A 15,480-nucleotide genomic window follows, 5' to 3' on the forward strand; every position below is an offset into this window, starting at 1 on the left:
ATTATCATCAGTGGATGAGTTGAGTTTATGATGGTTTTATTCAGGTGTATCACGGCGCGACAGCTTGTTTTGGGAAGGATATATCGATTTTACTCAGGCCTACAGAATTATTTTGCCAACACGAGCAGTGTGATGGTGCTGTTTGAATCTACCCACTCGGCACTTTGCTCACAGCGTCATATACCCACATCATGTGCTACCGTATCTTGATCACGATCTGTTGCTCTAGCTAGATGACTGTTCATATGCAAATGATACAAAACACCTTTCACCAGTGGATATTTTAACCATTATGTTAGGTCCGGGATCGTATGTGTAACAGATACATGTATCCCGGATCTACCAACTACTGCCGTAAGAAATATAAGCCGAGTTGTCGAACCCCCGTACACACGGAGCGCTGTATGTGTAGAGCTGAACTCAACAACCATGCGACTCGAGCTCCTATCTGCAGTTCTGTGCTTTGTGGCAACAGCGTCTGGAGGTAACTACTTTCCTACTTACATATTATTTCAGCATGAATCTTGACCATGTTAATACTCGATAACCATGACATCCATGCCAACCACGTTCAGTGTATTAGCCATACGCTACACTGCCAGACTATTTAACGCATGCCAAGCTTAAGAATGACGTCTCTGACATATCTGACGTCAAGAATAGATCCAATTTGAAAAGGTTGAATACAAATTAATTCCGTGTATGATTTCTGATGCACGTTTGCTTTTACTTTGAAAAGTGAGCGTGTGAGAATTCTGCTTACGCTTCACGTTGTCTACTTGTGATTTCTAAATTGCACATATGTATAATATAGCAAGCACTATCTGCAAGTGTAATATGAATTGCAAATATGATAACAGTTTCAAAACCAGACGGGTTTGTTGAAGAATTTTGATGTTTAATCCTACATCAATAAAACCTGTTTAATCAAGGTTTCACCACGAACGTTTATGGTAGACTTGGAAGGAATATGTTAATTATTATACTAATTAATGATACTGATCACTGGATTGTCTGGACCAGTCCCTATTTATTTACCATCCTATGTTAGGGGCAGTGTTGGGTGCGATGTTAATCCTTTTAGCGGACACCTGGTGTCATCATTGATTTTCAGTGATTCATTGTTATAATTTTCAACGTTACTTTGCCTAATGGAATCTGTTTCGTCAGATAATCGAGACTGGTCATTCTCTGGCATTGACGTTTTATATCACATTCAAAAATCGGCTGACCTCTGACATAACAACAGTCAAAGAGAAAAAAGTGGACATTACTCCGCCATGCATAGAACAAGACTTGGCACTGGGTTTCTTGTAAGAATTTGTTTTAGATCAGGACAGTAAATGTTTGTTTTGTCCTACACATACTAGTATATTGATATTGAAACCATGTATTTTTAGGTGTCATTTTGACCCATCGTGTACCTGTCTTATCTAACTAATTACAGAAACCTTTGCTGACATCTTGCCTTGTCTCGGTATATGTCTTGTTGATATCGGAGAAAAGTGTCATTGCCAAATTGGTTGATATAGAGAACAGCGTCCGCTTTGACAACTAATTTAGTTTTAAAATATCAAGTATCACTTTCTTATTAAGTTAGTTCAAAGCAAATGCGTTTCTTTTCAAACAATATTCTGCATTGGATATGTGATTTGCTATATTATTTGTTAGCAGGCTGTCCGTTAGGCTTTCATCTTCACAGACGGTCCTGCTACTGGTTCTCAAACGTGAAAGGTTCATTTCCAGAGGCAGCTGTAAGTTTTTTTCGGAAATTGTGACTTCTGATCAACTGTAAATATACAATTGAAGAAAACATGTCCTTTTGGCAAAGAGAAAGTGTTTCCCAATTGACTTGAAATCACCCCAAGTAATGGATCTTGACGTGGATCACATGGCCAAGATAAAGCTCCCAACCGAATCTACAGATTTAACTGTTTTAAGTCATAAGAAAAAAATGTTCAATGACCGATAACACACTTTGCACACTTCCTACATACTTCCCAAGACCCTGTCAAATGTCAATGCCATTCAACATGTTATCAGTATGAGAGACTGTACTTGCGGAAAGGTGCAATGACGACATTTATGCTTCCAATTTGATATGTTTGGGCAGCTCATGGCTGAATTTATAGGTCGCGCTTTTTAAGGGTATATAACTTTATGTGACTAATGTGACTTGTGACTAACTTTTCAAGTTGTACTGTGAATTTTGATTTATGCCTGAAGGCTGATCCACACCAGGCTTACTTTCCAAAACTTTATTAAACCTATGGTGCTAATAATGTTTACTTAAAGTAGTAATAATCCTTGGACTTTATACTGTAGTGATGTACTGCATTACACAACATCAAAGGCGTCAGAGACGGAACAGAAATGGCGAAAGTGTTTATGATGAATAATACCAGTGGGGAATGAATAGTTCCGTTTTGCATGTATGCGAACAGATTTTCTTACTAATTGAATGGTGAAATTTATTTTTCAGGCCTACTGCCGTTACTTGGAGAGTCACCTTGTGGTCGTATCAAGCGCGGATGAAGATTCGTTTATCAGAGGATACGCTATCCGCCGTGGTAAAGGTATACTTTCATTTAACGTTGGTTTTCATTACATTCACTTAAACTGCGGGTGTTTGTGTATTGTGGCGCGCATGAGACAATGGACACTTGAATGATGTCTTTCATATTACATGTCCATCCCCCTGATCGCCTGTTTGGTTTGGTTTGCTTACTATCATTTAGGGTCGCTTGTAGAGAGTCATGTACCTCATCTCACGAGGCCGCTACTGTACACGTTTCAGATGTTTACAGTTTGCCAGGTTTGGTAATTCATTTCCAATATCAGTGCCAGGTGCTCTTACAGTTAACAGTTAAGTGGCTGGATGCTAATACTACCTGCTGAGTTGCATTATGTTGACAATTTAAATCTTATTAGAAGAAACAGATATATCATCCTGAAATAGATGTAGGCACGTCAGTATCACTTTATGTTGATATCATATTCTGTTCAAATCATTATTTAGAAAACAATTAAATATCAATTCTGACATCAACTCAGTGTCTTTGCTCACACTATATGCTGTTTACTACATATCCAGGTGAGCTTCAGTGCGGTGGGACTATTTATCAAGATGTGTTTGTAATCTTAAAACCAAATCATCTACTTTTAGTAAACTCTTTGGAAAATAATACATATGTTGGACAAAAGCACTTCAAAAGTCAAAATGTTAGAAAGAATGGTCGTAGAAAATTAACAATAGGTTATACATATTTATGTGGCAATGTCTTTTTACCGTTGCATTGTTGTCAGGTGAGACTGTATTTGATGTGAAACTACTCCCCCAAACGCCATATGTCAAGTTCATAATATATACTCTTCAAAAAAAGAAACTTGACATAGATGTAAAACCACTTTTGTCCAAATATCTAAAATAATTACATTAAATGAGAACCAAACAAGTCAGGCAGAAAGATGTCGTGTCTATAATTCGCGAAAACACATGCAAAGCACATAAACGTAGCGTTTGGGGATCAATTTTACAGCTTCATCCAAACGCAACCACCTGTAAAAAACGTGCAGCACAGGATCCTGCATTTAGGCATGCAGGCCCCCTTGCTGAATGGGTATTAAAAATCCACATCAACGGCGGTTCTTACAGTCCTTATAACGGCAGTAGAGGCGGTGACAGAATTCCAAGACTGTATGCACCTCAACAGAACAACGCCATTGGGAGATTACAAGCTGGAGCAACTCAGCAAGAAGTGGCCAGGCACTTTGGCGTATCCAGACAGACAATCCCCGCACTGTGGACCCGATACAACAACGTCAACAGAGTTGACGACAGACCAAGGTCAGGAAGACCAAGGGTGGCAACCCAAGTACAAGATCGATACATACGGCTGCGACACCTCCGAGACCGCACTACCACAGCCACGTCTAAAACCACAGAGATCCCTGGGGTACGCAGAATATCAGATCAAACGGTACGCAACAGACTGAGGGAGGCTGGACTTTTTGCACGAAGACCTGTTCGACATCATGTATTGACCCCACGTCATCTGGCGGACAGTCTGCTTTGGTGCCAACAGAGGGTTAGATGGCCACGTGGAGATATGTACTGTTTACTGACGAGTCCCGTTTCCTACTCACACGTGCTGATAGGCGCGAACGTGTCTACGGACGTCGGGGTGAACGTTACGCCCCCAACTGTGTGCAGCAGGTTGTCCCATTTGGCGGCGGGAGTGTCATGGTATGGGCCAGAATTCATCACGGTGGTAGGACTCCTCTCGTGCATATGGCAGGTACATTGACAGGTGTGTGTTACAGAGACCTGATCCTACAGCCTTACGTTCTTCCTCACGCAACGTTCATGGCGGACAGTTCCAGCAGGACTTCTCAGAGAACAACAACATCCAGACATTACCTTGGCCAGCCCGGTCACCAGATTTGTCCCCGAATGAGCATCTCTGAGACGAGTTGGATCGACGCGTTCGCAGAAGGAATCCACCGCCCCAAACACTTCCGGCGCTTCTTGATACACTTCAGGATGAATGGCAGCACATTCAACAGCGTGTTATTGACAACTTGATTGCATCTATGGGTCGTCGGTGTCAAGCGGTGATTGATGCACGTGGTGGGCACAACCGATTCTGACATTTTCTGTACCCCTGTGACATTAACTGTATCGTGTACGTGTGTCTGTCTAGGTGACACGATTAATGTTTTGAACATTGTGTACATTGATCTTCAAACAGTGTTTCAATTATGGTTTCTGTGTCCTATTTTGAAACAATCGCATTATATTACATTTTGAAAGTCAGTGTCAAGTTTCTTTTTTTGAAGAGTATATTTTGTTGGTTTCCGTGTATATACTGAACGCCTTCAGCTAGTCACTGTTCGCAGCCCCCATGTACTGGCTTGGTGCTACTGATCTGAACATAGAGGGAAGATGGCTGTGGGAAGGACAACGTCGTATGAACTACACACACTGGAATCTTAGACAACCTGATAATTACAGAGGTGTCGAACACTGTCTGGAGATTGCAAAGGCCGCGAGTAACTATCTCTGGAATGATTATGTATGTGATCAGCCATTGCATTTTATTTGTGAAAAGGAACTTTAATGTTTCTTTTTTCACAAATCACACGCAAACATCCCGGATGTACTGCTGTGCCAAATAAAGGGCTCATCTTATCATTCTTGTATTGTTGTTTTCATCAAGACATCAGTGTACCACAACACATTTGACATTGGAAAACAAGGTAGACATTGTGCCATAACAATTAATAGAATATCAGGAGCGTTTGGAAGGCTTGTCACCCAAAGACGGGTTGTTTAACACCACATCTACATTACGACCGTCTGTAAATAATCGAAGCACAGACAATCCTGGAACTGACACCATGTGCATCGATCTATGCAGTGGGGGTACGATGACATGCACAATCCAATTCAGCGATCCCGTAAGCATTAGTGACGTAAAACCCTCCATATGAACACCCACTTAGGTAATAACATACTGGATCATATGAACATGCTGTATCTCCTGAGGGCGAACCTGCCCAGTTGAAACTCTCAAGTGTACAGGACGCTTAGGTATGCTTAAAGTATGAATGTGTTTCCTGTTGGTCAGACATTACATTTTCATGATTGGGGTTTTACATGTAGTTCTGGATATGTAACTATGCTTGTCGAAAGAGGCGACTAACAGGATCCGGTGGTCGGACTCGCTGACTTGGTTGATGCATGTCACCGTTTACCAATTGCGTTGATCGATGCCCATGATGTCAATCACTGGATTGTCTGGTCTAGATTTGATTAATTATAGACCGCCGCCCTATAACTGGAATATTGCGGAGTGCGGCAAAAACAAACGAATTAATAGGTGCAACATACCAAAGTGCCTTGTCATTGCAAACAATGGATTTACCAGATACCGATACACACCTATCCTTCAAACATAAATTTAGAAGTCTGTGGAATAATCTTAGCATTTTGCTCCAGTTATCATCAGGTGTGGTGCTGCTGGTAAACATAACACCCAAATTTGTACAAGAATCGGGCCATTGTCTACTGATGATCGTCCGTAAAACGCCATTGCCCAAGTGTGGTGACCTTTGTACACGCCATGTTTAAACGAACACCAGTACCACTAACGCACCACTCACTCCCTTCTGTAGTATGTCCATCTGCGATCATCGCCTGAATGGCTGAAAAATGAACCTCTGAATGGTCAACCGTTTCAGATTCCAGCAGGCTGCTTGGTCCATGGAAAGTGGCATCTCATCTGGTTTGAAAAAGGAATGAGACCCCTCTGCACCCTTTGAGGCTGACCAGTCCACATCTAAGGTGTAAATATCAACTTCCTGGCCAGCCTCCTTTCCTGGTTCTTTTACCTCCTGAATATACTGTGCATCTTTCTTCCTAAAAGAGGGGAACACAACGTCCATTAACTTTTATCACGCCTGGCAATTCTCGAAAGTGATCCCTTGTCAGAATGTAAAGTTAGAAAGTTGTATATTCACGGTCTTGCTACAGTGAATCTAAGCTGTCCGGGAAAGGTCAGCCTGACGACTCCAACCCTCTCATCCTTGTCAGGCTCAGTACGTACTGGACCAGTTTGCACCGTGGCAATAGCTCCTGTAGACTTCCTGTATGGCGTGGTGACGGAAGTCGGGGAACTTCAAGAAGACCCTTCCATTCGTAGAACTGAAAAAAACAACACACACACCACCTACACAAGTACTGTAAAGTATGCTTTACAATGTCCGTCAGTTTCTTAGTTTTAACACCACGTTCTAGCATATCTAATTTTGGGGTCGGGCCCGTTCAATAGTAGTGATTGGTTGGTAGGTAGGTATGTAGGCTGAATTATATAAAGTCATAATGGCCCTTAAGAGATATTGAAAGGTAATGACCCAAAAGAATATACATTTTTATTGGGTAAAGTTGGGGTGAGGGTACAGGTAGTTGAGATAAGGGACTTGGGACGCCTATAATGTTAAGTGGGGGTTGGCTTGTGCTCTTGAGTGTTGGCAGTGTTCAATAATGAGGGTGGTGTAGGTTTATTTGACAGCGTTCTTAACAGAAATATTGTTTATGTCTGCGGGGTCGAGTGGCACATTGAGGGACTTCAGCATTGACCTATGGAATATTATGTTTAAGATTTGAGTTTAATTGAAGATGTGAGAAGTGAGTGCGGACATGTGAGGAGACGACACTGGGGGTGAGAATGCGGAGAAGGTGGCTACATGTGTAGAAGTGTGGACCTCGCAGGTGACAACTTTCAGCGGCGAGAAAAGGGACACTAGGTAGAAACAAAGATCAGACAACAACACATTTCTACGTCACACATATGTTCAATATTAGATATAACACTAAACACCTAAATATTATTTACCAGAAACCATATCAAAAGAAACCCTCTTCCAATAAAACAGAATGTCGCCCATGCTTATTCCCGGAGTACTATTCATCTGAAGTGACTTCAACTCTTCCCCGATTGCCGCTTGTGTTTTAATGTTTCTTCCAGTCGACCAGCCAGAGCACATCACCCGTCAAATGAACGTCTGTCCCACACTTCACCACAGTCATCCATGGGGGAGGGTTGGGGGAATCAAAATCCTTTCAGGGTAGCTTTAACTTATATCTAACCCTGAGGGAGATGGATTTTATGTGCGCTTTCCGTCTTCGTGCGTATTTCGCGCGCGGTCCGGCTATTGGCCAATCATTTTAAAAGGCATGCACTTAAGCTCAATCAGGTTTCTTGTAAACATAACTCAACATATATTACATTTCCGATCAAACATGCAAATTTGTCACTGTTGATGACACTGCATTTATCAGTTCACTCTTTGTAAAGATTATTGACAAGGAAAACGAGACAGAATTTTATATATTTGCTCTATAGGCAGCATAAAGATGCGGATTTCATTCGGTACGCAGGGGAGACAATTTTAGAGTAAACATTCAGCACTGGATAGCGGAGTTATAATTGTGAAAAACAGAGAAATCTGTGAACCTGACTTTTCCCAAGTACACCCTACTCAGTTTTCAACAAGTGTTTAATTTAGGATACCCCCAAAATGATGCTTTCTGTATTTCAAGTTTGAGAACCCTCAAAGATCTCAGACAATGCAACCTCTGTATTAATGTGTTGCTTTTGTTCACGTTAATGTGTTATTTAGATATAAGGTTTTATTTTAAACAGCATTTTGGTAAGCGTTTGTTTCTGGTTTAGTTGAGGAGAAGTACCTCTGTGTGTTGGGAATTGATTCCAAACTCCACCTTCCTTTGTCAACTCTAATAGCTGTCCTCATGCCGGTTAGATTTACTTGCATCAATGTGCACAACACATTTTGTCAGTGTGGTGTACTTGAAATACATCTCATTAATCTTGAGGCTCATTAAAGCAGGATGAAATTTGGAGAAGACTTCCAAACATTAACTCTTAGCAGGTTGATTTTATGTACGCTTCATACACTCACGAAATAATATCATAAATCGTCTTGTTAATTTGCTGTGGACGCCCTGCGGATGTCAAGATATATATTTACTAATAGTTAAGGAAACCAATGAGTTAACATTCAGGAAGACAGAAAGGTGAATATCACATTCCACATTCCACAAAAAAACACACAGAAAAGTAAATCATTTATTTACCAAAACAACTGTGTGAACTAACATCAGAAGGATGAAGCGATGGCATAAAAACTAAAACATGCATGTACCTAGACAACTGTATGAACTAACATCAGAAGGATAAAGTGATGGCATAAAAACTAAAACACGCATGTACCTAGACAACTGTATGAACTAACATCAGAAGGATGAAGTGATGGCATAAAAACTAAAACATGCATGTACCTTGACAACTGTATGAACTAACATCAGAAGGATAAAGTGATGGCATAAAAACTAAAACACGCATGTACCTAGACAACTGTATGAACTAACATCAGAAGGATGAAGTGATGGCATAAAAACTAAAACACGCATGTACCTAGACAACTGTATGAATTAACATCAGAAGGATAAAGTGATGGCATAAAAACTAAAACACGCATGTACCTAGACAACTGTATGAACTAACATCAGAAGGATGAAGTGATGGCATAAAAACTAAAACACGCATGTACCTAGACAACTGTATGAGTGAGTGAATGAGTGAGTGAGTGAGTGAGTGAGTATGTTTTTACGCCGCCTTTAGCAATATTCCATCACTATCACGGCGGGGGACACCACAAATGGGCTTCACACATGACAACTGTATGAACTAACACCAGAAGGATGAAATGATGGCATAAAAACTAAAACATGCATGTACCTTGACAACTGTATGAACTAACATAAGAAGGATGAAGTGATGACATAAAAACTAAAACACACATGTACCTTGACAACTGTATGAACTAACATCAGAAGGATGAAGTGAAAACATAAAAACTCAACCACACATGTACCTTGACAACTGTATGAACATGCATCAGACTTATTTAATAAAAAGATCAAAACTAAAGCACGCATGTACCTTGACAACTGTATGAACAAACATCAGACGGATTTAGATAAATAGATCAAAAGTAAAATATTCATGTTCCAAGACAACTGTATCAACTAACATTAGAAGATTGTAATATGTATATTAAACACACAGGACGCTATGATTACTTGATTCAGGACCTTACTTGTGAATGTGAAGTTCAAAAAGTCCTGCACGAATTGTTTTATACAATATATAAAATGAGGATATTCTGCCAAAAAAACACATCAGGTTTATGTGTACTGATGTTAATTGAATTTCAATTTATCATCCGTAAATCAATCTGATACTTTAAATTATTTGTTCATCCACCAGCACAGGAGTGGCCTTGTCGCATAAGGTGCTACGACTCGCGAGCGAAAGATTAATTTTGCCACACGACTAAATACTTAATGATAGTAACTATGTCTCATACAACCAAAAGAGAATATATATGTAGAGGATTGTCATTGGCACACGTCTCCCTCAATACATTCCAGATATACTGTGTTAACACAAACTCACAGAAACGTCCTGAGACATAATTATATTGTTAAAGCCCTACGCATAATTCTGAGTCAGAGAGTCCCAACTGACCAATCACAATTAAAAACACTTGTTTGGGCTCGTGGTTGCAACTCTGCAAGGCGGCTTTGATGTGTCATCAGATGACACAAAGTGATGTGAAGGGATCGAGACGAAAACATGTCCTGTTTGGCGGCATTGCACAAACGTTGCGAAACAAAGGCTGAAATAGCTAATTTTTATTTTGTTACATTCATTTTGATAAAAATATATTCCGTATTTCTTTTCCTGAAGATACCCAATACCAAGTTTGTTTTCTCAGACTCAATGGAAAGTTGAAAGATCAATATGAGTGGAAAAATACATTAATACACCTGTATACATATACTATCTAGGATCCGTGGTTTGATCTTATAGGAAGGGCTTGATCTTGGGCCTTGTGTAGATCTTGACCTCTGAAAACAATACTGGAAGGTGGTTATCAGCAAAATTGTCATCTGCATATAGTAGCCATGAATAATTACAAAATACATCTGTATAACCTCAGGTTGTTATATTTCATAATTAATTATAATGCAAGAGGTACAGGGAACAAGGTTTTGACATGTTTCACATCATGACATACATATATATATATATATATATATATATATATATTCATAGCGTATGGGCTTGAATTAAAGGCGATGTTATATTCACACATAACAGTGTTGAGTTTGACTCCCTTGACCACAGAGTGCCGGAAGGTACCAATGAGTACAGGAATATGGCTATTATTATGGTTCTGAAAATCTACACAATGACTTACCAGGCATGAAGGCTCAGTGGTGGAAATATATTTGAATGTTGGCATTGAAGCATTGTTTTTGTCCCACGATAATGAATTTCCATTCACAGCGTTACTGTTACATGTCATAATAACGCGTGAGACCTCCATCACGTCGGGCTTAGCTCTCACATTAATCCGACACTAAAATGATGCTTTACGTAGCATTAAACACAACTCAATCACTCATTCACTTGTCTAAATAAAATGGCTTACCCTGGAGCCTTTGACATCGGGAGTTCGTTTTCTTTGACTCTTTCTTGTCACATCCTTTAATTGTGATAAAACAGGAGGTTATTGATGTAAATGCCAATTGAGGCACTGATGTGTCTCACTGACACGTATGGCTGATCAATTATATTCTGCTAATGCTTGTCTGTTACTAATATTTAACGGCACACTCAGCAATATTCCAACTGATCTGCAGCAAACGATGGTTGATGGTGATTCAGAACAGGAATGCCCCTTCGGAGGTCATATCATGCAGCTGTAATATGCCAGACTGGACAGTGTGTGTCATCAATAGGTACACTAGAAACTTGATGAGTTTCAGAACATTTGAATACGTGTATGTAAAATTATCAAGAACAATTAGAGGAACACCTACCGTTGAGTAGCACTGTGTGTAGTCTCCACCTTCACAATGTCCAGTGGAGCTGCCTGTAGTGAGGTGTGTGCCTTCAGAACCGGAACGTCTGTAAAAGATAAGGGTAAATCTGTAAAGTCATCTCTAATTTTGACTGGAGCGTATAATATATTCACAACCATGTTATGGAATCCTAACTGCATATAGAAATCTTATTTTTGGTTTATAAAAATACTTGATTAAATAAAGTTTATTAATCACAGACTGAAAAGACAACATATTTTGTCAACGGCATTGATGAACTGTTATTTGGCTCAGCATCATTTATAGTGAGTGAGTATTGCGTTTAGTAATATTCCAGCAATAACACCAGAAATGGGCTTCAAGTAATGAACATTTTGTGGGACAAGAGTGAGGTGACTCACTTCAGATGTGATCATTGATGACTTTGAGGTATCAAATGGATCGGCAATAAACTATGATTTGAGCAAATGTAATGGTCATTTGGTCCACGTGAACTCTGGATAGAAAAGGATAGAAAAGCGGCATCTTTGTAGGTTTCTTACATTCTTGAATCTGGAAGTTGACATCACGGTCTTGTTGCAGTTTACGTGAGGTTTCCTCCCGAAGAGCATTCACCATTTCCACTTCACTGCGAGGATATGTTCTTCCTCTGTTTTCTTCCCGCTGAATCAAAGTTGAAATTAGACAACAATCACATGCACCTTGTCTCTCGGTGCTTACATTTATAGCCAGTGGTCAGATAACCTTGGTTGTAAAGTAGACGATAGATAAAAGGTACATAATGTTAACCTACCTGTGAAAGTCTCTGTTTCAAAGTGTCTGCAATGTCCCCAACATTAGTGTCTTCTGTCATGCATGTTCTGAAAAAAAAGTGTTGAAATCATCATAGTTTTGATGCGTTCATAGAATTATTTCTCTGTGAGAAGTGGTTAACTATACTTATGTTTAACCACTTCTCACATAGATATATAATCTCATGGTAAAGAGCATTACCCTTAGCTGCCAAACGTTACACAAGGATGGTCACAGGTTTTCTTCTAAATTAGCTCATTTTAATAGGTAAAAGTTGTCATTTAGCTGTTATGGGGACTAAAACACACTTATGTCCTGGAATTTGCTGTTTATATTTGCCTCTGCTTGCTCCATGTCCCTAAACTTTCTTTTTTGTCAAAGTATTTGGGATATACAATGTAACCGAAATAGTGTTCAAAACAACATAATTCACAACTCACTCAGTCACTCACTCACTCACTCCCTCCCTCGACAACATTTATTGCCCAAAGAAATTACGAGACAACTTTATACACCTGCTTAAGAGACAAAATGTCCTTTTGATGGTCACCGGGGCGGTCTGGTGGCCTAGTCAGACACATGTTCGATCCCCGACATGGGTGCAATGTGTGAAGCCCATTTCTGGTGGCCCCCGCCGAGATATTGCTGGAATATTGCTAAAAGCGGCGTAAAACCATACTCACTCACTCACTCACTCACTCACTCACTCACTCACTCTGATGGTCACCTTGAAAATTGCTGGCAGAGTTTCTTTTGCTGGATGATTTCTTCTTCACTACGATCCTGCATTCCTTCAGTGGTTTGGGGGATCCACTCTTTCTCAACGTTGGTTGCATTGGATGCTTTCTCACATTTGTCTCGAGTTATTTGTGAAGAGACTTGATGCCCGAGTTGTTCCAGCTCAATGCTTTTCTCCTCAGAGCGATCCTGCATTCGTTCAATAGTTTCGATACGCTCATAAAACTGTTCTTTTGTGTGGAGCCACAGTTCTACATCATCCTTCTCACCAGGGACCAGCGGTTTTGTACCAACAGCAATGATGAAGGCATTGAGCACGTTCTCGCATTTGTCTCGGGTCATTTTCAATAAGAAGTGGTTATTGTATGCGCGGGCCTTCTTCTCAATGGACATCAAATCTTTATGAAACGTGTCACCACTGTCAAGATCATGAACGTCAAGAAGTCCGTATATGCAGCTGATATGTTCATCTGTAAATTGTCGAATCCTCATCGCTACCTTCCTCGTCAGTTGCAGGATGTACTTCTGTTTCTCTCCCCCATTGTCATCTTTGCTTTTGACAACACATAGAAGCGTCACTGCTTGACTTGAAGAAACATACAGGGCTTCAAACAGAAGATCGTTAGGTATCTTAACGTCAGAGACTGTCTCTGTATTCAGTAGTTCTGAAAGCGAGTTAGTCATGTACAATAAACCCGTTTTATCTCCTTGATTCTTGAATGTTGTTTCCACTCTCTGTCTCAGAAATCCCTTTGATTCATAGTGAAGAGGTGTTTCGTCATTCCAAACAGTAAGCCCTGAAAGAATTAGTAATGACAGAAATCATCTTTTAAAATCATGTTGCATATACATGATATTATACAAATATGTTGATGGCCAATGTCTTTGATTATTTCAAACTTATGGCTGGAAAATATCTCTCTAGCTTCATATGATGTTTTGTTTGTTCGTTGTTTGACGACATATTACACAACTGAACAAAATAATTTGGGGATCAGGAATATTTGGGGGGATTATTTTTGTAGTGAAGACTGGGCACGCAATTTCATAAACATATTGCACAAATTAAACATGATCCCTAACTGTTTTGTTTAGTATAGATGGAAACGGACCTGTTTTGAGGAAACTGTCCCGAATCCTTCTGAAGGAATCATCTTTTTGTCTCAGGATCAGAAGGAAAGGATCATTGCTGGGCCAGGTTTGAGCATTCAGCATCCTCCGACTAACGTCTGAAGCAAAAGTCAAATATGCAGCTGCTGAACATTACCTAGTGATACATGTGGTTCAAATGTCTAAAGTAATAAATCTAAAGTAATTATGATAAATATTTGTGTACCAATCATGGTTACCTTTTATTTCTTAACGTATTTTTGAACACTGATACTGTTTGGACATAAGTGTTTCTTCTTTTGCCTGATGGTCGGTGAGGTAGCCTAATGGTTAAAGCGTTCCCTCGTCACGCCAAAGATCCAGGTTCGATTCCCCACTTGGGTACAATGTGTGAAGCCCATTTCAGATGTCCCCCGCAGTGATATTGCAGGAATACTGCTAAAAGAGATGTAAAACCCAACTCACTCACTCACTCTTTGATATAACAAATACCATAAAGGAAGATTTTATACACACACAGCGCCAGCATATAAATTGGCAATGTTTTTTTAACAATGGTACTTACCGTCTATTTCGGAACTTTCGTTGCCAGGTATCAAAACTGAGTTTCTGTATATTGCCATTTCTCGTTATGCTATAGGATTCTGGACCTGAGTCATAGAAAACACACCCACTAAAGTATCCAACTTTGATCTCTAATATACATTTTCCTGGTCGTATTTCATATGAAAGAATATCCCAGGGTAGTTCTCTTTGGACTTCCGGAGAAATCACAATTTCATCCTTAATTAGTTTTTTTAGACTTGTTTTCAAGTTCCTAAATTCATCAGGGGAAAGCCTGTCAAAGCCAGTCCGATCTATTGTCATGCGATTATATGTATTTCCTCTTGTTATTTGGACTTCTTCCAGGCGTTCGTCGATCCCAACTATGACTGAACCACCTTCAGGCAGCTTTGTTAAGGATGTTATATATTTCTTCAATTTAAGGTCATTCCACAGGTACGAAGCAATCAGTTGTCTTGTTTCCAACTTCTTAAATTGTAAGCATCTACTTTCTTGAAAAAATGATGCTCTTGCTCTACTATTTATGTGTCCTTCCTCAAAGTGAGCGTCACCAGAGTTGAGTAAATCCCGAATCACACCTTCAGGTGTGGGCTTAATGCTGAAATCAGTATTCACAATGGATGCAGCTTCAACCTTCAACGCCACAAATTCATGTGCATATATATGTTCAGGTTCAGTGTCATTTAACCAACTCTTTGTGCAAATTGCTCATCTTCATGAACACAAACATCTGGACGTTAAGAACTTTTAAATATTCACTTGACAGACCAACCCTTCCTACATACAGCATTCATTCA

At 39.8% G+C, this 15,480-nt stretch overlaps 2 protein-coding genes across 2 annotated transcripts; one reads left to right on the top strand and one right to left on the bottom strand.

The window, feature by feature from the left end:
* The first annotated feature begins 338 nt into the window (after positions 1-338).
* On the top strand, positions 339-5,174 carry LOC139460512 (perlucin-like). Its single transcript, XM_071241985.1, has 4 exons — positions 339-484; positions 1,675-1,754; positions 2,483-2,576; positions 4,900-5,174. Exons 1-4 carry the CDS (start codon positions 430-432, stop codon positions 5,118-5,120), a joined length of 450 nt encoding a protein of 149 aa, XP_071098086.1. The 5' UTR covers positions 339-429; the 3' UTR covers positions 5,121-5,174.
* A 6,298-nt stretch (positions 5,175-11,472) lies between these two features.
* On the bottom strand, positions 11,473-14,742 carry LOC139460513 (uncharacterized). The gene is made up of 6 exons (XM_071241986.1): positions 14,685-14,742; positions 14,122-14,238; positions 12,999-13,806; positions 12,273-12,339; positions 12,022-12,142; positions 11,473-11,564 (listed from the first exon to the last, which is right to left on the bottom strand). The coding sequence occupies exons 1-6, from the start codon at positions 14,740-14,742 to the stop codon at positions 11,473-11,475; spliced, it is 1,263 nt and encodes a 420-aa protein (XP_071098087.1).
* Between the last annotated feature and the right edge of the window lie 738 nt (positions 14,743-15,480).

The sequence above is a fragment of the Haliotis cracherodii genome, unplaced genomic scaffold (genome assembly GCF_022045235.1).
Source record: "Haliotis cracherodii isolate W230 unplaced genomic scaffold, xgHalCrac1.p SCAF_14, whole genome shotgun sequence".
Taxonomy (NCBI): Eukaryota; Metazoa; Mollusca; class Gastropoda; order Lepetellida; family Haliotidae; genus Haliotis; species Haliotis cracherodii.

Excerpts from the sequence above, each read along its gene's own strand:
- LOC139460512 (XM_071241985.1), top strand. The coding sequence starts at position 430 with ATGCGACTCGAGCTCCTATCTGCAGTTCTGTGCTTTGTGGCAACAGCG. Across the intron at positions 485-1,674 it reads TGTGGCAACAGCGTCTGGAG|GCTGTCCGTTAGGCTTTCAT; the intron begins GTAACTACTTTC and ends ATTTGTTAGCAG. Across the intron at positions 2,577-4,899 it reads CGCTATCCGCCGTGGTAAAG|CCCCCATGTACTGGCTTGGT; the intron begins GTATACTTTCAT and ends CACTGTTCGCAG.
- LOC139460513 (XM_071241986.1), bottom strand. The coding sequence starts at position 14,742 with ATGGCAATATACAGAAACTCAGTTTTGATACCTGGCAACGAAAGTTCC. Across the intron at positions 14,239-14,684 it reads CGAAAGTTCCGAAATAGACG|ACGTTAGTCGGAGGATGCTG; the intron begins GTAAGTACCATT and ends CTTTTGCTTCAG. Across the intron at positions 11,565-12,021 it reads CAACTTCCAGATTCAAGAAT|ACGTTCCGGTTCTGAAGGCA; the intron begins GTAAGAAACCTA and ends TATCTTTTACAG.